At 38.3% G+C, this 20,445-nt stretch overlaps 1 protein-coding gene across 9 annotated transcripts; it reads right to left on the bottom strand.

Moving 5' to 3' along the window:
* LOC131439276 (aspartyl/asparaginyl beta-hydroxylase) lies at positions 1-20,024 on the bottom strand. 9 transcript variants are annotated; one of them, XM_058610095.1, is made up of 17 exons: positions 19,816-20,016; positions 19,600-19,714; positions 17,872-18,420; positions 17,557-17,685; positions 16,989-17,132; positions 10,891-11,021; positions 10,750-10,830; positions 10,533-10,694; positions 10,157-10,430; positions 9,839-9,940; positions 9,162-9,377; positions 8,600-9,070; positions 8,030-8,422; positions 7,696-7,769; positions 1,475-1,824; positions 696-1,415; positions 1-621 (listed from the first exon to the last, which is right to left on the bottom strand). In XM_058610095.1, exons 2-17 carry the CDS (start codon positions 19,649-19,651, stop codon positions 471-473), a joined length of 3,999 nt encoding a protein of 1,332 aa, XP_058466078.1. In that variant the 5' UTR covers positions 19,652-19,714; positions 19,816-20,016; the 3' UTR covers positions 1-470. The 9 variants fall into 9 exon arrangements, with proteins under 9 accessions (XP_058466078.1, XP_058466079.1, XP_058466080.1 ...); XM_058610096.1 differs by having other exon boundaries at positions 10,533-10,679; XM_058610097.1 differs by lacking the exon at positions 9,839-9,940.
* Positions 20,025-20,445: the final 421 nt, after the last annotated feature.

Genomic DNA, 20,445 nt, shown 5'->3' with positions numbered 1-20,445 from the left:
TGTTTTTAACAATTTATATTAAAATTTTCTAATACAAAACCTGTCCTAAGCTGTCTGAGCGTAAGGTATACAGTAGTAAGTCTTTGATTGTCCTTCTAAACGTATGGTATTTAGTGTGAAACCAATTGATTTTAGTCGAGGTAAACTATCAACCATCATTCTTGGATTTGAACATATACAAATGATTCATTTGTTTACTATTTTTATAATCTCACTCACGATCCTAAGTAGAACATTAAACATTAAACATTAAACTAAAGGGATTTTGGGGCAGTAAAACGTGGCGTAAAATAAATCTTAAGCTTTCTTTGCTGACAATTAACAATAAGTATTGAACTCGATATAAAATCTAAAAAATGCACTTTTCGATCCGTTTTAAAAAGATAAGGCGAGCAGTTTCTTAAACAAAAAATAGATTTACTTATTGCCTTTGGTACCTTGCCTGTTGCATCATTACACGATGTGATGAATCATATCGGGGACAGCGTTTTCCTTTGATTATCGTTCAAATCGGGGTGCCAGAAATCCACGATTAGCACCAGTCGAGTATCGGTACCGTTGTGCCACACCTCGTGCTCGTAGCTATCGTCAAAGATTAACCACCTACCGTTCTCCCAATGTCTGTAGTGATTGGAAATAGATTAACTCTCATTAATAAGTATTATAATTTTCGAATATTGTAACAAAATGTTTACCTCGTTTCATTTGCGACACGAATACTAACTCCATCGGGCACCATCAGTCCAAGATGTGCTCGAATTCGGCAGTTCGTTGGACCGCAATGTGGCCAAACATGGGTTCCCGGTTGCATCACACTGAACTTGATTTGACCTCGTTTGCAAGTTCGTGCTGCAGTAAATTGTTCGACCAATTTACAAGTTAGTGGAGCTTTGGCACAATTCTTATCTATCCGATAGCCACGCATGAACAGCTCGAACTGTTTCCAGTCGCCCCTATCTCGAAGATTCTCTGCCTCATCTCGAAATGTACCAGCCGCGTTCAAAAGTTTTAAACCCTCATCTCGAATCGCAGTCCACTGCGACTGAATCGTGTTTAACTGGCTCGCAAATGTAGTTTGCTCAATCGTCCAAAAAGGTCGAGATTTGAGACTATCTTCATTATATAAGGAACGTTGGTACATGGAAAGAAACAGTTTTTGCTCCGCGCCTTTCTGATAAACCTCCAATGCTTCGTCGTTTCTTCCTAGTCGTTGCAATGCATCACCCAAATGGAAATAGAATCGACCATCCTGTGTTCCTTCGTGTCCGGTTTCAATACCTTCCTGCAGATATTGAACAGCTAGTTCCATATTTTTGTCATGATTCTTGAGAACGAAACCATAATGCACTAATGCAAACCCATCTTCGATCCATCGCATAAGCGTCTCGTGCAGAACTGCTTTTGCCTCCACCAAACTACAAAAAATGAACTATCAGTAGCAGTCTCCAGACACTAACCACTCATATAAATTTACCGATTCGCCATAAGATATGTAACAGCAAGCTGATTTCTGTACTTTGGTTCCGTGTCGAACCGTTTGATTAGAACCTGGTGGATATCGATCGCTTTCAAATACTGGCCTCGAAACCGAATACGTTCGATGCAACGTTCGGAAATGGCCTTCAAGGTGTCATCGTCTATCGCTTGTCCCATCATGATCACATCACGGTACGCTTCAATCGCTTCCCCCAGGACAATGTTGCTTTGCTCCTGTTCAGCCAGCAGATCTAAGGCACGGGCTTTGCCGACTAATGCCGCTATCAGACGGGGTTGTTTGATCAACAGATCCTCATAGCTCGCCAGTGCTCTCTTAGCATTCCGGAACTGGTTTCGTTTTCGTGAGGGTATGTGTGTGTTCGTGCATTTAACATGTGTGATTTTGTTTTGATCGTCCAATGAGCGGGTTAGCGGAACACATAAAAGCATTAGCAGAAAAAAAAGAAAAAAAATCACACGGTTTTAGTTAGTTTTGTTGAGTTATAAATATTAGTCCTGCTAATAAAAAAATGGTAAGCTCAATCTTTGTTGAGAGATGACAAGCTATCCGAGAAAATACATCTTGCCATCCGAGTGGGTGATTGTTAAGTTTGAGACCTAGCATTTTAACGGGTCTTACATGCTAACATAAAAAGTCACATAAGTTCTTTAAACTACAATAGAAAAATCACAGATCGATGCAAATTCAAACTTCTGTGTCATTTTTTTTTTTCGCTTAACTACAATTTGTTATACGCATAGTAATCTTGTAATTTGGCTGAATCTTTGAGCAACAGATTGAATGAGAAGAAAATCCACACGCACAGTCCTTTATTGGTTAGTATGAACGTCCAGTAGTATTTTCAAACAAAGAAAAAAAACAATATTTCAGCAGCCCGTACGACGAACTTGTTTCTTGGAACGAAACAACACGGACTATGGATATTATTGTGAGCAAACAAATGTGTTTTCAGTTATAAGGCATGGTTAGTTTTTACGGCTCTACGGTCTTTTGGTCTGTTCATCTGTATGCTGTGAATCATAAGGATCCAATTGCATGCCTGTCTTAATGTGACAATTGTCACTTGTTTGCAATTACTGAGTGCTACTTATATCCTTATCTAATTAGAAGAAGTGCTAGGACTCAAGATCTTATTCAAACCCGAATTCCTGTGGAAACAAAAAAATGTTAATTAATATAACACTAGAGTACATTACTCTGAAGCACAAAATCTGTATGCATTAGAGTGCCTATAACCAGAGTGACGACATCTCATCCGCAATGCTGGCAACAACTCAAAACGGTTAAGCCGAGATGATGGTAGTTTCGTTCACTTTGTATTGTATTTGACAGGTCGTTTACTCGTTTGGAACAAAGCTGTCATTCTAAACGAACAGCTGTCGTCACTCTGGTTTAAGGCACTCTAGTATGCATCATAGTGTGCTGTGAATCTGAACAGCAAAAGAAATTGACAGCATGTTCATACTGGACCCAAATCTACCGCTTCCGGTAAAACTCTCGACGAGTTATTACGGCGTGTCATGTTAGTGCGGTGAAAAAAAACTCAGATTCATATGAAAAGTCGAAGGCTCCAAAACAAGGTTCTTAATTATGTTTGGTTCGGACCTCTGGTTCCTGAACTACATGATGATATGTGAAACGAAATTAAAATTGTGTAACTCATTTTTCTGTTAGATGGCTGAAACGATCTAAGATTCAAATGAAATCTAAGAATCTTATTAGATTCAAATGAAAAATTTTAAGATTCTATAAAATATCTTGCTTTTCAGTCAGATCCAACTTCCGGATTCGGGAATACAGGGTGATTGGTATAAATATATCTTTTTCACATAAATTAATCAGGTTTATCGGGTTTAGCAGATTTGGATAGTCGATAACCAAATAAACTTATTTCAGTTTTAGTGGTATTCAGTTTTAGATTCTTAAGGTACCCGAAAATTCAATTCGCACTACGATTTTTCAAAGATGTCTACACTGATTTTCAAACATTTTGAAACAAACGTAAACTATACAGCTACTCAGGTGAATTTATCTGACTTTGGCTACACCGATTTTCGAATTCCGGTTCCATTATCGAATCGTTTCTCAAAGCTCAATCGTTTTCTCAAAAAGGCCATATCGAATTTCAGAAACAAAAGTTCAAATTAAAATAGACTTAACACGTGGATCAATAAGTCCCGAGCCTAACAATGGAAACAACATTTTTTTTGCAGAATTTTTTTTTATTCATCAACATAATCACCTTTTAGGGTGATACAATGGTTCCAACGTTTTCCCAATTTTTCAATACCATGTTTATAAAAAATGTATCTTTCGCTTCAAAATAAGCTTCAGTTTCAGCGATGACCTCCTCATTTGAGCCAAATCTTTTTCCCTGGAGCATTTTTTTAAGATCAGCAAAAAGCCAGTAGTCACTGGGGGCTAAATTTGGTGAGTAGAGGGGGGGGGGGAGGGGGGGTCGGTAAGCAGATCAAAGCCCAATTCGTTCAATTTCGCCATTGTTTTCATCGACTTGTGGCAGGCTGTTTTTGTTCCATCGAAATCAATCGCGGCACCCACTTGGAAAAAACCTTTTTCATGCTCAATTTTTCATGAAGGATAGTAAATACACTTCCATATGATATCTGTGTCATCTCAGCAATCTCACGGAGCTTCACTTTACGATCTTTCATTATAATTTTTGTCACTTCACTCACATTTTCCGGTGTAACGGCTTCCACAGGTCTACCCGAGCGTTCCCCGTCATTTGTGTCGGCATGACCACGTTTAAACTCGGCGAACCACCGACAAATCGTTGCTTTTGATGGACAAGAGTAATAACATAACATAATTTTATCAAAACACGAAACTCGGTTTTTTCCATTTTTTAAACAAACTACAAAACGACTTTACTCCAACCTCAATAACTCAGCTGTTTCTGGTGGGATCGACTTAAAATTTTGACCCGTTTCAAGCAAAGGTTAGTACTCTAGAAAGACGTGGTTACTGGTTTACTACGAGCGCCATCTCTGCTTTAGTCTCGGGACTTATTGATCCATGTGTTATAGTCCCATACAAAATTAATTAATTTTATCCAATTCAGACTTCCGATTCTGGAATTACAGGATGATGAATTCTTAAAATTCAAACCGATATAGAAGATGACAATTTCGAAAAGCTTTAAAGTTGGAAAAACTATTACAATTTGTTCGTCATATGGCCATACGAATCGGTTTGGGTTATGCTGGTTCCTGAATACCGGCTCTGGAAGTACCTTAAATTACCGTAAAGTCTAAAGTGGAATTTACTTCGACATATCATGGAATGTTTAATCGATTGTCACACTTTTAGATTCAAATTCAACCCGATTTGCAGTTTCGACATTACAGAGTAATGAGTGATTAAAATCTCAAATTGCTACTTAAAACGACGGATATTAGAATAATGTCATGAAAACTGAAACACCAAAGAATACTCATGCAAAAAACACATGATAAAACAAGGTATCATCTCACTGCTAGGTGGATTAAGCACGTTTTTTTTTCAATTAAATATTTTTTTTAGATTACACCGTTTGATGCATTTCTAAGACATTTGGCATCAAAAAAAAAATGTTCGATTTCGGAAATCTCAAATTTTTTTCCAGATATTTTTTTTAATTTGGTAAAGGTGAATTTGGCTAACCCCTGAATGTCCAAACCTGCATCGGCCAAAGATAGTCGAAAACACATTTTCGTTCGGCACGTCAGTGTAAACATTGCATTTCGATGCAAAACAAAAAAAAAGTTCTTCAAATAACAGAATCTTTACGTCTGCTTAGCGGTTCAAATTGAACTGCCGAGTTCAATTTGAACTGCTACGCACTGATGAGTCAAAGACGAAAAGTAAACATATTTTGAAAAAATGTTTTCTTGAGATTACACTAGATATGGGCGTTTCATGTATTTCTAATATATTTGAAATCAACAAAAAAAATTTTAAGTTTTAATGTTTGCTCACGCGGATCTTTTTACGTGAATTTACGAGGTTAAGCGGATTTCCGAAGTTACGCGGTTTTTTACGTCGATTTACGAAAATGTCCGGTTTTCTTATTTTTGTCTTAGAAATGCACGAAACGTTAGAGATCTGGTGTTAATCCAATTTTTTTAGGTCAACTCTCTAATACTTAAAATATTTCCAATTTTTGCAGAAAATTTTTTTTTAGATTTGATTTTTATTTTTTGTCGTGAAAACGACTTACTTTACTATGGGGCGCCTTTTCAAAATTTACCCTCTGAGAGAGTGATAAGTTTTTGATCGTGAATATCTCCTGTTGTATCTAATGAATCAACATAATTCTTGCTACACGCCATCGGAAATATTATCACAATTTTATGATAAAAGTTTCAGTTGTGTGACATAATCTCAAATAGTTCAAAATTAAACTTTTCTGAAATGTTTGGTATAAACGAGTATCAAAGAGGATAATTCATATGGCGCGTTTGCCTTTCTCGTATTTTGAAAGTTCATAGCTCAGTGATCTGTGAAAGGATTTAAATAATCTTACTACCAATAGAATCGAAAATTTTCAACTTGAACGTGTATTGCAACAACATTGAAGTTTTTTCAATAGTACACTTGTTAACTCCATTTTAAACCCATGACAGCACCAGCCAATCAGAACGCGAGATGTCTGCATCTATACAAGAGCATCCATATAAACGTTGAGTGGTTCCTACCATTTGCTGAGCAACTGTTCCCGAAACAAGACACACACGAGAGCAACATCGAGGACCTGTCGTCTCACAGTTTCCCGTTCTGCGAACAGGAAAAGGAATTTTGGAAAAGGGACTGTCCGTACACCGCTGCCAGTAGCAGGTATAAAATGGAATGTGATGTGAGAAATAGCGTCATTTAAGTTAAAGCAGCTACTCTGAACGCACGAGACACCGTCAGCACGATGACACCGAAAACCGGTAGAAAGGCAACCAAAAAGTCCAGCAAGGCCCATTCAAAGCACTTTTCAGTGCTAATGATCATCCTAAAGAACTAGTTGAATTTTGTCGCTTTCCTACCATTTTCTGAGCAACTGGCACACACGAGAAGTTTAATTAATTTGCACCGTCACTAACACATTCAATTACGAACGGCAATGCGAAAGCGAAAGTGATGATGTTGAATACATCTTTATACTAGTATGGGGTCGTGTGAAAATATGCCATGCGAAACAGGGATGCCATATATACAGATTAATCTGTATTATTATTATTATTATTATATTTATTATTTTTATTTTTATAATTACTATTATTATTATTATTATTATTATATTATTATTATTATTAAAATTACTCTTGCATACCGAAGATCGTCGATACATTTCAGACCAGGCCAATGCAATTGTCTCGTACTGAAATTTCGAGAAGAATCTGATATCTTCGAACTTCAAACCTTCAATAAAAATAAACTACAGCAAATTAAAAAGGAATTGTTTCAAATTTGGAATATATAGTTGTAGAATAGTAGCTGTTTAATGTAACTAATCTGTACTTTAATGTAGGTGCATCGCTTCAAACTTTATTAGTGAAAAAGAAGAAAGCTTGCACAATTCATACAATCAATCAACTAACTGATATTCGGAAAAGTGATGGGAGCGTGTCAGTTTTATTCGTATTCACGACATCCAGTTATGTCTCTGACATTACCCACCCGCCTTTTAGATTTAAATTTTTATTTTTCGGTTTTCAAAAAAAACATTTAAGGTTACACTAGATCTGGACGTTTCATGCATTTCTAAGACATTTGGAATCAAAAATAAATTTCAAATTCGGAAATCTCAAAATTTTTCCAGTTTTTTCCATTTTTTTTAGAATCAACCAGATCTGGGCGTTCCATGCATTTCTAAGACATTTGGCATTAAACAAAATGTCTTTAGTTTTGCGGTTTTATTCGGGGAATTCCGAAGTTACGCGGATCCTAAGTTGATGGATTTTTTTCTAAAAACTCCTCACAACTGGTTTAGTGCCCTTTAGAATTGATGATTCTACGTTGCCCTAATAAAACGGTGGTGTTTCCGAAGAAACCGACTATCGTTTGTCTCGAAGTTCTCTAAGAGTGAATAGCTTTTGTTGAAATTGGCATGTCTTGAAACGTCCAAACCGTCAACTGTTGTTCAGTTTCGAGCTTATATGCAAATATCTACCATCACTAAGCAAATGTTTTTTGACAGCTGGACTCACCTCGTCGAGTTGTCTGTCAGCTTTTCTCAGCTCTTCTTCGTACGTCTGAGATCCACTAGGCCTAGAGGGAATATCTAATCAAAAATCGTCCGGAAAAGAAAAGAAAGCACATATTTAGTAGAACAAACAAAATTGCATCAAAACGAAAATCGTTGATATTCACCGCATTAAATATAACTTTAATGAAATATTACTACAGAATCACATAAAAAAAAGAAAGTTGAACGATGATCTCCGCAGAATGACAATGATGTAGCAGACGAATGAATGGCTCAAAATGAAGGCATATGTGCGCTTACTATTCTACCATCTATTATTCTATGCGTAGTAATACTTGTCCAGCTTTCTTCAAGCTCTTCCTGTTCCGGTTCCGCAGATTTCTCGTTTTCCAATTTGCCATATTTTTCCTCCAACCGTCTCATCAGATCAGAATCGTCAACATCAGAGACGTCTTCCGGATACTCATCCGAATATGATACCTCCTCTTCATCGGATGGATATTGCTGAAACAGAATCTCGTCGTCCTCATAAACCATCTCGTTCTCGAACGATTCGTCGACACCGTACTCGTCATATGGAATAAACAGATTCTCTTTACTTCCATTATCCGCATATTCAGGTGGGTCTGACTTTATTTCAAACGCTTCTAATTCGGGAATTTCGCTTGGTTCGTCAGGCAACAAGAACTCGACGCGTTTTTCCTTCGTTCCCTGGCTAGTTGACGCAGCTGCACTTGCCGTAGCCGACGCAGTAAACGATGGAGGAATGATCGTGTTTGAAATACCTTCTATGCTTTCTTTTCCGGGTTTGGGAAACGTGGGTTCGGATTTGGGTTTATGAAAGGGTTCACAAGGTGGGGAATGTATTTCCGAAAGCATAGCAACAAGAACATTTTTGGCCTCACCTTTTTCTGACGCCGTTTGAATATCTTTAGCTGAGATGATAGGATCTTTGTGCAAACCGTATATTAGCTTGCCGACAGCACCCTTGGGAGGTTTCTTCTTCAACAGTGGCGATTCTTTAAAGGCGTTTTTTTTACTATTTTTCGGAGTTGGAACAGGCACAGGTTCTGCAACTACGGGAAGTGTTTCAGCGATTTGAACAGCTAGGGATGGAGCGATGGCTTCTGCCTCTACCTCTGCCGCTGCCGCATCGGGCCGATACATTGCACTGAACTCTTCAAACGTGGTCGGTACGAAAGTACCGATTTCTCGCTCCTGTTGCTCAAGTATGTTCATTTCCTGAATTTTCGCGTACTCTTCTGTTTCTTCTTCTTCTTCTTCTTCGATTTCTTCCAGTTCATCCGTGTATTCATCTTGATCGAAATCATAATCCTCCTCTCCGGAATAAGAGATTTCATCCTGGCCTTCGTCAGCTGTTATGATACAAATACAATGATAGAAAAGAAAACATTACGAGGTTCATATCCGTAATGCAGTCTTATGTTCGAAGCACACGATGCTTACCGTTTTCCAGGAAAGGTTGATCTCCAGTATGCTCATCTTTTTCAACTTTAACAAAATCTTCAATATTGACTGTTGAACGATCAAAATCTTTGGTTTGGTTGATGAATAGCTCATTCACATCAGAATCAATTCTTCTATTGGCTGCATTCATAGCTAGTTCATTCCTCGTTAGCTGTTCTTCCAGCTTGGAAACCGTAGAGGCTTTTGCCGTTGACTCTGAGTATTCGTAAATAATTCAAATGAATCCAATGAATGAATAATTGATAGCATTATCGACATTTATTGGATGTTATTCACTGCAGATACATACAGGCGCTCTAATGCATGACCAGGCACAATTTCTACGGGCCTGTCTTTCCGATTCATTATTGCATTATTATACATGTATAACGCAATTGCTAGTTTCTTACAAAAAGGGGTGTAATGTGTAAAAAAAATTGAACAGCCGGAAAGTGCAATTTATTAGCAGAATACAAGGTAAGTTATCATTGACTTGGTTTAACGAATCGGTTGTTCGGTTCGACATTAACGAAATCAAAGAAATGGTGTTAGAGACCATGCGACATTCAAAAACGAAAAAGAAAACAAATACTTTTTTTCTCAGCAAAACGAAAGTAAACATATAAAAAAATTAGAATAAACATAGTTGAACACCGAGAAGCACGCCTAACACTCACTAGATGGCACTGCTGTTTCCGACCGAGGGACACCACGCGGGGGCTTCAAAAGGAGATGAGCGGCAACGACCAACGCAGCACCAACAAAAAGTTGTACCGCAACTGGAAAGTTGGGAGTGTTTCATCAAAAATTCGATATCAGAGCTTGTGGGTAAAAATGTTCATTGTGTCATTATTCAAAAGCTCAATTGAATCAACAAGCAATAATTTGCACTTTCTTGAATTCAAATATAAAAGAGTGATGAATGCATTTATGTGATTCTGTAGCAACTAAACTGGCGGCATGAAGCCATATTCCTTACTTACGATGATACTTACGAGATACTTCTTCTCGTGGTTCGTCTTCTTTTTGCTTATCATTGATTTGATTTTTAAGCTCCTGTTCCTGTCTCACTTTACTGAGATACTCCTCCTCTCCATCGTCGTTGTCAACAACGTTTTCAAACTCGTCTTCCAAATCATTAGTACCATCGTCATCGTCATCATCATCATCATCATCATTCACATTATATTTATCATTTTCGTTGTCATCATTAACTGAAACATCTTGTTCGACATCGTCATTGCCATCACCGTCGTCATCATCGTCGTCCTGTGGTTCAGGATAACAAGATACATCTTTAAAGTATGAGGCATAAACAGGAATAAAATCGAAAAACAAAATTCATTCAAGTTCATTTAATTCTAAACATACCTTAGTGTCGATTTCATGCTGGACCCGAACCTCCGCTGGAACATTTAGCATCTCTGCCAATTTATTGTAGTTTTCTACCAATTCATCCATTTGAGTTGCAAGTATCTCGGCGCTAACCACTGGATCTTTTGGTTTAGTTTCTACATCCTTTAAAATATGTTGCTATTTTTTAGGACATTAGTCAAACCACCAACTCCCGTTAGCGAAATACACCTACCGTTTGGAACTCGTTGGACGGATCCAACTTTTGTTGTACATGATTATGCACCGTCGTCGGTGAGCGCTTTTGTTTGTTAGCCTAATCATTCGAAGCATTATTTAGGAAACGCAAGCATGCCGAACAAAAAGAATAACTCACCTCCTCCTCAAACGGCAGCTCTTCATCGGCCTCGGCCAGTTCGTCAATCTCTTTGGCAATCGCATCGGCACTTCTCCTATCGTCCTCGTCATCAATCGGATCGTTGTTTTCATTCTGCTGATCTTTTGGCTCTGTAAGAATGTATTTTTGAAAAATGTATCCATTTGATAAAATTTCTGCTTTTGATTGGTGTTACATTTATTACATATCAATGTTAGGGTACCAATATTTTGGGGTCATTTATAATTTCGTAAAGTGGTGGACGTCAAATGGTGAGTGCTCACAAGTTCCTATCTCATGTCTCCTCGCGTGAAATTTGGTCAATAGAACGACATCGACTGGGTACTTTCGCCTTCTGCGTTAGTAGCGGAATGAGAGGATGCGAATTGGTTTGTATGTTCATTTGAGACGCGAAAACTATTTAAAATCCTTCAAATAATTCAAGTAATCCGCTTGGACGTTTTATTGCTGAAGTGTGTGGAACGATTTAAATGTGGTAGTGCTCAAAAGTTTTAGCACGAAAAAAAGTGCCTAAGCAAAATTTGAACTAATTCGGACATGGGTGAGAGGTATCAACCGGTGGTCAAAATTTTAAAATTTTCGATCTTGAAAAATCACCGGAGAGGGGGTTTTGTGAAATCGAAAATTTTATTTGTATGCCGAATGTCTATGAATTGCTTGAAACGTTGGGATTGAATGTCATCTAAAGACTGTCCCAGAAAGTATGGACGCAACCAAAAACCGCTGCGATTTTGCAATAGTTCAGAATCTGTCAATTTTCATGGCTGCGTCCTGTTGTTTACACTCTTCTCTAACCACTTGTGCAATTGTTTATTCGTTTTCATTAGTTTGTTCCGAAATGCGTGGACTTTCAGCAGAACAACGTCGAAAAGTTGTGTACAAATGGTGCACAGAACGCGGACTGTAACTGAGAAAAATAGCAAAAATGGGAGGAGTAAGTGAAAAAGCCTTGCGAAATGCAATCAGGAAGTTCGGTGAGGATAACACCTTTGAGGATAAAACGAAAACGGGTCGAAAAAAGGTCCTGCTAACCCTCAGTTGGATAAAAGTATACTGAAGGCGTTCGAGTAAAAGAAGGAGGTTTCAGTTCGGGATGTGGCCAAAAAAGTGGGCACTTCGAAGTCAAATGTTCTTCGTGCTAAAGAACGTTTGAATCTTCGAACCTATAAGAAGCAGAAACAACCAAAACGTAGTCCAAAAGAAGAAGCATCGTTCAGGGCGAGGGTTCGAAACCTGTATAATGCGATTCTTGCTGGAAATTTGAACTGCATAATCATGGACGACGAAACCTACGTGGAACTCGATTACAAATCCTTGCCGGGATCACAATATTATACGATGCGAGAAGGGCAAGTGTTAAACCAGTCCGAGACATCGATTGAATTCGAAAAATTTGGTAAGAAAGCTATGGTCTGGCAAGCAATTTGTAGCTACGGTATGATTTCGAAACCCTTCATCACCCTTCGAATTCATGATTCGAAGCCACAAGGATGTTGTCTTCTGGCTAGATCTTGTTTCTTGCCACTACTCGAAATCAACGGTAGAATGGTATACTACCAAAAATGTCACTTTCATCCCAAAAGACATGAATCCATCAAATTGCCCACAACTTCGACCAATCGAGGAATTTTGGGCATTAACGAAGGCACATCTTAGGAAACATGTCTCGGCAGCCGAAACCATTCAACAGTTCGAAAAAGAGGGGAAAAAAGGGTCAAATCTTCTCGCCAAGAAGTCTGTACGGAATTTAATGAGGAACGTTCGCAAGAAGGTGCGCCAGCTAGTCTACAATGGCTAAGTAGCAAATGTTGAGAATAATATTCTGTTGTTGTAGTCTAATATTATCAGTATATCGAATAAAATTTTAATATCTAACACTTGTGAATTATTTACAACGAAATCAAAGTGTGTCCATACTTTCTGGGACAGTCTATACATCTTTACATTATTTCCGTTCCGTTGATCCCAGAAAGTCGATTTTCTAAAAAAAATAATTTTCGAGATGACACTAAATCTCGATGTTTCATGCAATCCTAAGATTTTTGACATAAAATTTTTTTTTCAACTTTGGAAGGTTTATGGTGATTTTTCAAGACCGAAAATTTTTAAACTTTGACCGCCGGGCGGCACTCCTTACCCATATCCGACTCAGCTCAAACTATTCATAGGGACTTTTTTGAGGTGCTTAAATTTTTTAGCGGTAAATTAGAGATGACCCTTAAAATATTGGCACCCTAATCAATATGGATCACTCTAGCGATTCACAAGGGACATCACAGTGGCATAAAAGGTTACTAATATACTAAAATTTTTTTCATACTCATTTGACAGCTTGTCCAATCTGTACACTGAATCAAACAGCCCCAAATATATAAAACATTTTTCCGTATGCACTGTACGAAAAAAAGCTGTGAATACAGCTTAAAATACAATCTTTTACTAATTCGAGTGAGAATACATGGATGTAAAACTCTAAATGTCAACGCAGAACGAAGCGAATTTATCGTAGGTATTTGATCGGCTGAAAAGTTCGTATCGTTTCTATGAGAGGGCGCCACTAGAATTTAATCCATACCATTTTCAGTTAGTACCAACCTTCAAAAGATACGTGTATAAATTTGACAGCTGTTTGATTATTAGTTTGTGAGATATTGCATTTTGAGTGAAGCTTTTGTTATTGTGAAAAAAATGGAAAAAAAGGAATTTCGTGTGTTGATGAAACACTACTTTTTGACTCTGCATCGGGAGAAGCAACAATTCGTAAGTGGTTTGCAAAATTTCGTACTGGTCATATGAGCACCGAAGACGATGAACGCAGTGGACGTCCGAAAGAGGCTGTTACCGATTAAAACGTGAAAAAAATCCACAAAATGATTTTCAATGACCGTAAAGTGAAGTTAATCGAGATAGCTGACACCCTAAAGATATCAAAGGAACGTGTTGGACATATTATTCACGAATATTTGGATAGGAGAAAGCTTTGTGCAAAATGGGTGCCGCGTGAGCTCACAATCGATCAAAAACAACAACGAATTGATGATTCTGAGCAGTGTTTAGAGCTGTTGATTTGCTCCCTTATCCACCGTATTCTCCAGATTTGGCCCCCAGTGACTTTTTCCTGTTCTCAGACCTCAAGAGAATGCTTGCTGGTAAAAAATGTAGAAGCAATGAAGAGGTAATCGCTGAAACTGAGGCCTGTTTAGAGGCAAAGGACAAATCGTACTACAAAAATGGTATCGAAAAGTTGGAAGATCGCTATAATCGCTGTATCGCCTCTGATGGCAATTATGTTGAATAATAAAAAGGAATTTTGGCAAAAAAATGTGTGTTTCTATTAAACGATACGAACTTTTCAGCCGAACTGTTATGCCAGTTATTGTTATTGTTATGTTATTGTCAGTTAATTTTCGCAGTAACACAGCGATAAACGGTTTTGTTAAGTTTGTACTATTATTTATTCATTTCTGGTGGGATTAGTTAACACGCTTCCCGCTCAAAAAAAGAACACGGGTGCAAAATAGTTACCCGTGAATTGCCCCGAAAATGCATTTTTTTTCCTGAACGACGTAAAACTGCATTTTTTTTTCGTCCGATGCAAATCAATGAAACACAGTGCACCTGTTTTGTTTTTATACAGGGTCCGGCACTCGAAGTGTAACCAACTTCAGACCGCTCGCGCAGCTGACGCACGGGCATGTTTACAAGCGCAAGAAAGCATTTTGCCAAAAGTGAACGCGAAAAAAAAATCTTGACTTGAGAGAGCGAAGGAGTTGCTTCGTTTGGCCGAAAGCGGTCAATTTCCGAACATTGTATTTTCTGACGAGAAAATTTTTCCAATTGAGCAATTCGTAAACTCTCAAAACGATAGGGTTTACTTGACCGACCGTTCATACGAGAATTTGAGTCATCGATTGGCCACCAGGAGGCAGCACCCGCAACAGATAATGGTTTGGGCCGCTGTAACCGCAGATGGGCGCTCTCCAATCGTTTTCATCGAGCCTGGCGTCAAGGTAAATGCGACATATTATCGGGAAAGTATTCTGGAGGTTGCTTTGAAGCCGTGGGCAGCCAAACATTTCGGTGGCAGACCATGGACGTTTCAGCAGGACTCGGCACCGTCTCACAAAGCTCGAGTGAACCAAGAATGGCTGAAAAACAACGTTCCGAATTTCATCACGTCCACACAATGGCTCTCGAATTCACCAGATGCGAATCCAATGGATTATTCTCTTTGGGCCATTTTGGAGAGCAAAGTCCGAACTAAAAGATACACCAGTCTCGAGGCGCTGAAAAAAGTTATTGTCCGCGAGTGGGCCAAAATACATCTGCAAGTCACATTCGGCAGCTTGCGATTCGTTTTTTGACCGTCTCAAGGCCATAGTCAAGGCAAAAGGTGGTCATATCGAGCAAAAGTGAATTGATTCTAAATTTTGTATTATTTTTACACATTTTGTACTTTGAATTAAGTAGAAGTAATTTTCCAAACTGAATTTATGGCCTTTTTAATTGGTTACACTTCGAGTGCCGGACCCTGTACTAAAACGTCGAAATATCGAAGGTCACAAATTGTCGGATGTATCAAAAGGTCGAATGCGACAGAAGATCGAATATAACAAAAAGTCGAACTACCGGATAGTCGAGATACCAAAAAGTCGAATACGACAAAACGTCGGAAGTTCGAATACTACAGAAGGTTGTATGCCATTTAAGTCTTTCCGTGACCCAGACAGTAGCGTCTGCCTTCCGGTAATCGACCGGCAACGTAAACCATCCGCGTCACGTGGTAGCTGATTTTGAATTGAGACGTATTTGAGGGTCGTCATTTTGCTACAACACAAACCCAAACCGATAGCGCCTCGCTGAAGTATCCGAGTGAAGTTGATATTGTTCACTGGAAACGTTTTTATGTCGTTTCACCCGCTTCAATCGTTTAAGAACGTTTACTGATGACTAGTAACATTTTACATTTTATAAAGTATCAAAACAATGAATAAATGAGAATTGAAAAAAAAAAGGTTCATAAATCATTCACTAAATTTATTTCATACAAATACGTACATTAAGGGCTGAGACCAGTAGGTCGCGTATAACCACGTGGCTCGCTCTGCGTATTACATTTCTCTCCATGCTCTCTCGCAAATGTGCAAAATGACTCTCGATAGGCCGGGTGGCCTAGAAAGTTTTGATATTTTCGGTTACAAGTTTGACTACATCACATAAAATCCAATAAAGCTACGGCTTGTTTGGCAGCCCGAGAACTGACACAGAGGCGCCCAAACAACACCCCCAGCTATGGAAGCTGGTTCCTGAAACCGACGCATTTTGTTTAGGTGGCGTTGTTGTCAACAATATTTTAAGCTACGTTCATACCATACAATCAAACCACACTGGTGTCAAAAGTTAATTTCTTCAAACCCAATACAAATATAACTCTTGTCTAGTATTCTCTGCAAAACAAGTAATTTGACCTCTTTTTGAACAAGAAAAAAAAAGTGGTTTGTTATAGTTTGATTATATTTCATCGAAATCATTTCCTTATGTTGGTGCAACCGCATGAAGAAAGATGTGAACACTGCTTAAACACAGCATTTGACAGCGAACTAGAACCAAAAGAACCAAAAATTTCGGCTTCAAGCCAATTGTATGCAGATGACAATCGCACAACCGGGGTGCCAAACAACGTTTGAGATGTTTGTTTTAGTAACCTGGGGTCGCTCTAGTTCGTACTCCAATCGCGTAGTTTCGCTCTGAAAATTTTCTCGGGTCGCATCACGCATCCATGCGAATTTGTTTATTTTTTCTTTTTTTTTATGAGTAGTTCAGGGCGCATACCATGTGTTCGTTTTATTCGGAGTCAGAATCACCCGCGTGTAGGTTCAAAAACGAAAACGGTATTTTTTTGGGCGAGACAAAAATCGATCGAATACGATGAAGAATACGACTAAAAATGTTCTAACTTCAGAAGCAACTAATTTCAGGCATTCGATTCTTTTCACTTTAACTTCAAGTAAATATAAGATACATTTTTGTGATTCGAAGCAACTTTATGATGAAAAATTTCTTAAATAGTTACTAACCATCTTCGCTATCATCTGCATCTTCTGCGTCATGTTTTCCAGTATAGTATTTCTGATCTTCTATTTTATCGTTGTTGTCCTCATCGTCCTGAATTTCGTCATTTTCTTCATTGTTTTCATCAATCGGCTTAGGTTCTGAAACAGCTATTCAATTGAAATAAATACCTGAATACCTAATTTTCGAGAAATTCCATTGGGTCATATGAATAAAACGTAGCAAACAAAGTAAATAACGTTCCTGTCAAAAGCAGTGACTTTGCTACACAATTTTCGAACAACGGCTTTGTTTTTTGAGAAGGTCGAACAACGCATTTTACTACATTTTATTCATACCACCCAATCACTGAAATTATTTCCACTCGTAATTAAAGCAGCATTCACCAAATGCTACCCCAGATGATTGTCCTGTGATTACAATGGGATAAAGCAAGCGAACCTTCAAAATTCGATGATGCGTAAGCAGACGAACTCAACGGAAAAGCGGGCGGCATGATTGTAATACTCTAGCACGGGATTGTACTCACTCGAATATTGCATTAAAATTTGAGGTAGGAAAATATCGATTTACCCTCATTATCGTCGTCTTCGCCATCTGCTTCAATGTCTTCGTTCTCAACATCATTATAATCATCTTCATCATCATCATCATCATCACCACCTTCCTCATCTTCATTGTCTGCGTTGTCATTCTCGTTGTCTGTTCAAAATTTAGCCCATTTAAACCAATTTATTTATTTCGTCTATCTAGTATATTGTAGGTAATTTCGTCATTTCATTATTTCTTAAAACAAATTGTTCAGTTTGTGTGAAAATATTTCGTCAGTCACTATTGTTGAGAAGGAGTCGAAAATGGAATAATTTATTGTTTTGCTTTTCAACATACCGTCATCTTCATCCTCGACAATGTCCTCGGAATCTTTCGATTCTTGTAGAGAGGGTTCTTGTTGTTCTGTTGCAACAATTTCTTCCACTTCGTCATCGTCAAGTTTCTGTGGTTCTTCTTCTTCTTCTTTATCGTGAGCCTCCTGTTCATCATCGTGGTCTTCTTCTTCGGCGTACGGTTCACCATCGTCATCGTGATCTTCATCATCGTGGTCCTCCTCCTCCAGTTGATTTATGGCATTAAGAATTTCTTCATGATGATCATCTTCGCGATTCTCGTCAACCCATCCACTAAGATATTCAGCATAACGCGACTCGGACAATGGTGTATCGGCATTCGACACTCCTCGATTCTCGATTAGAATCAAACCAATCAACACTCCTAACCCGGTCAACAATAAGAAAAACACAATTTTAGCACACCAATTTCCACCGGTTCCATGGTCGCTGTGGATGTGCATCTGAATATCTCCAGGTTGAGTCGAGATCTGAGCAGCACTGGAAGGCGCATGTTTCGGGTTTGAAGTCTCCTTTACCGTGTCTTCGTCATCTAAGGGGGAGAAAAAAAGCACATCATTTTTTTGAAAATAAATCATATGTTGTTTACGTAATATCGATTAATTGTTTTCAACCTTCAAACAGTTCCAGAAAACATATAACGCAGGTCAAATACGCTCAAACAGTTCAAGCGGCCAAATAACATGATAAAAAACAACTTTTTTTTCCTTCGAAGCATTCAAAAAACGATTTATTTTTAGAGAAAACATGTGATTTTATCCGCTCACATTACGAATCTGTTTGCTGACGTAGATGGTAACCATTGCCAACAAAGAAGGAGTCTTTGTTCTACACATTCATTGCGTTCTTATTTATTTTTGATTGAATTTGTTTTTTTTTTTCGCATACCCAACACGTGTTTTCCCAGGAAAACGAAGCAACGCAAAATCAGTTAGCGCCGTATGACTGTCACCTTTGTTTGGTAGAACAAGCAGATTTGCTTTCTGTTAAGGATCTTTTAACTACTTGTTCATTCGGGTACAAGCATATTGCGATCCGGGTTTGTCTTGCCTTTACTATTTTTAAATGGGAAAATACGTGAAAGAGAAAGCATGGTACAGCTGCCCGGTCTCTCGGCGCGTACAATTTTCCCATATTTCCAATACAGACGCCAAAATTTATTTTGTTTGAAAGTATGCTGGTCTGGTCTCTTTTAAGGAAATATTCATCGAATAAATTCCAAAAGATATCGGCGATTTTCAGCAGTCAACCATACTTTGCGCCTTAGTTAGTATTTGGGAACCACGTTTTCCAATAATCCTTCTGACACAGCACTGTAAATCGAAAACACGGTGCCTTTGGTAGCCGATCTCTCCCGAAAATTGCAAATCATAGCAGGCCGCCCTCTAGAACTGAAGAGAAGCTCAATAAACTTGTGTGCGTATGACCATCGGATCAGATGTGTTCAGAAATTTGGATGGAGACAATTTCACTTTTTCAGATATTTATGCGAGATCTTACTACTCTGCTCGAGTAGGAGAAGTTGAAAAACATACAGGTTAAAGCAAGAGAGTCGCGCATCGAAAATTTCTATTTAAAGATTTTTCACATTAGGCTAATAAAAGTTCTAATTTAAACCTGCTTTCACGGAAGCGCTCATTTGTTGCGTTGCCCATTTACTGGAAAAGTTCGAAAAAGAACACTTATAGTCCACGTTACGAAATTATCCTACCTTTTTTCCTTTTCTTATCCTTACGTTTCCTGGGCTGAACATCCCCGGACATAGCTTTTTGTTAATAACTTTCTGATATGTATAAATAACACAAATCCAATTGGCAAATGATTATCTTTAAAATACATGAAAATATGACATTAAAGACCACCAGAAATTTTCAGCGATTACGTTCAAAATATGCCGGTCTAGCATCGAGAAAAAAGCTAAACGAACCTGTCGACCGACTGGCTCTTATCACAACGTTTGATAAGACAATCTTCACTGCACACAAGAAGCACTCCTACTGTGAAATGAACGACTCAAGAGAACTAAAGTATGTAGCGCACAGTAATTTCAGTTAGTTAGGCGAAGATCACGGTGTGTGTTACGGAAGATCCTTTTGATTAGCTCTTGTTTACTTCTCCGTGTTCCACAAACTCATATGCACAAAACACACCAAAGGAAAGTCGAATGTCACACACTCTTTTCGAAACAGATCGAAACTAGAGTGCCTGTAATATCAGAGTGACGATATCACAACCGTAATGTTGACAATAACTCAAAACATGTAATCGAAAACGGTGGCAGTTTCGCAAGTTTTAGATGGTTTTGACAAATTGATTGCTCGTTTCGAATCACGATACACTCAGGCAAAAAATATATGGAATTTCATAATGATGTCGTATGGTTTTTAGCCACAAGAATATTATATGCGAATCATAAGATTGCCTTATGAAGTCACGAAAATTGGAATTCCAATAGAACGCCTTATGAAATTCATACGAAATTTTTAGGAACATTGTGCGAAATTTCAATGACAAACATAACTTCTCTCATATACTGTGGAATTCATAAGGTGTTCGT

The sequence above is a fragment of the Malaya genurostris genome, chromosome 3, assembly GCF_030247185.1.
Source record: "Malaya genurostris strain Urasoe2022 chromosome 3, Malgen_1.1, whole genome shotgun sequence".
Taxonomy (NCBI): domain Eukaryota; kingdom Metazoa; phylum Arthropoda; class Insecta; order Diptera; family Culicidae; genus Malaya; species Malaya genurostris.
The sequence above is the reverse complement of the archived record's forward strand: the minus strand, read 5'-3'. Positions and strand labels throughout refer to the sequence as shown.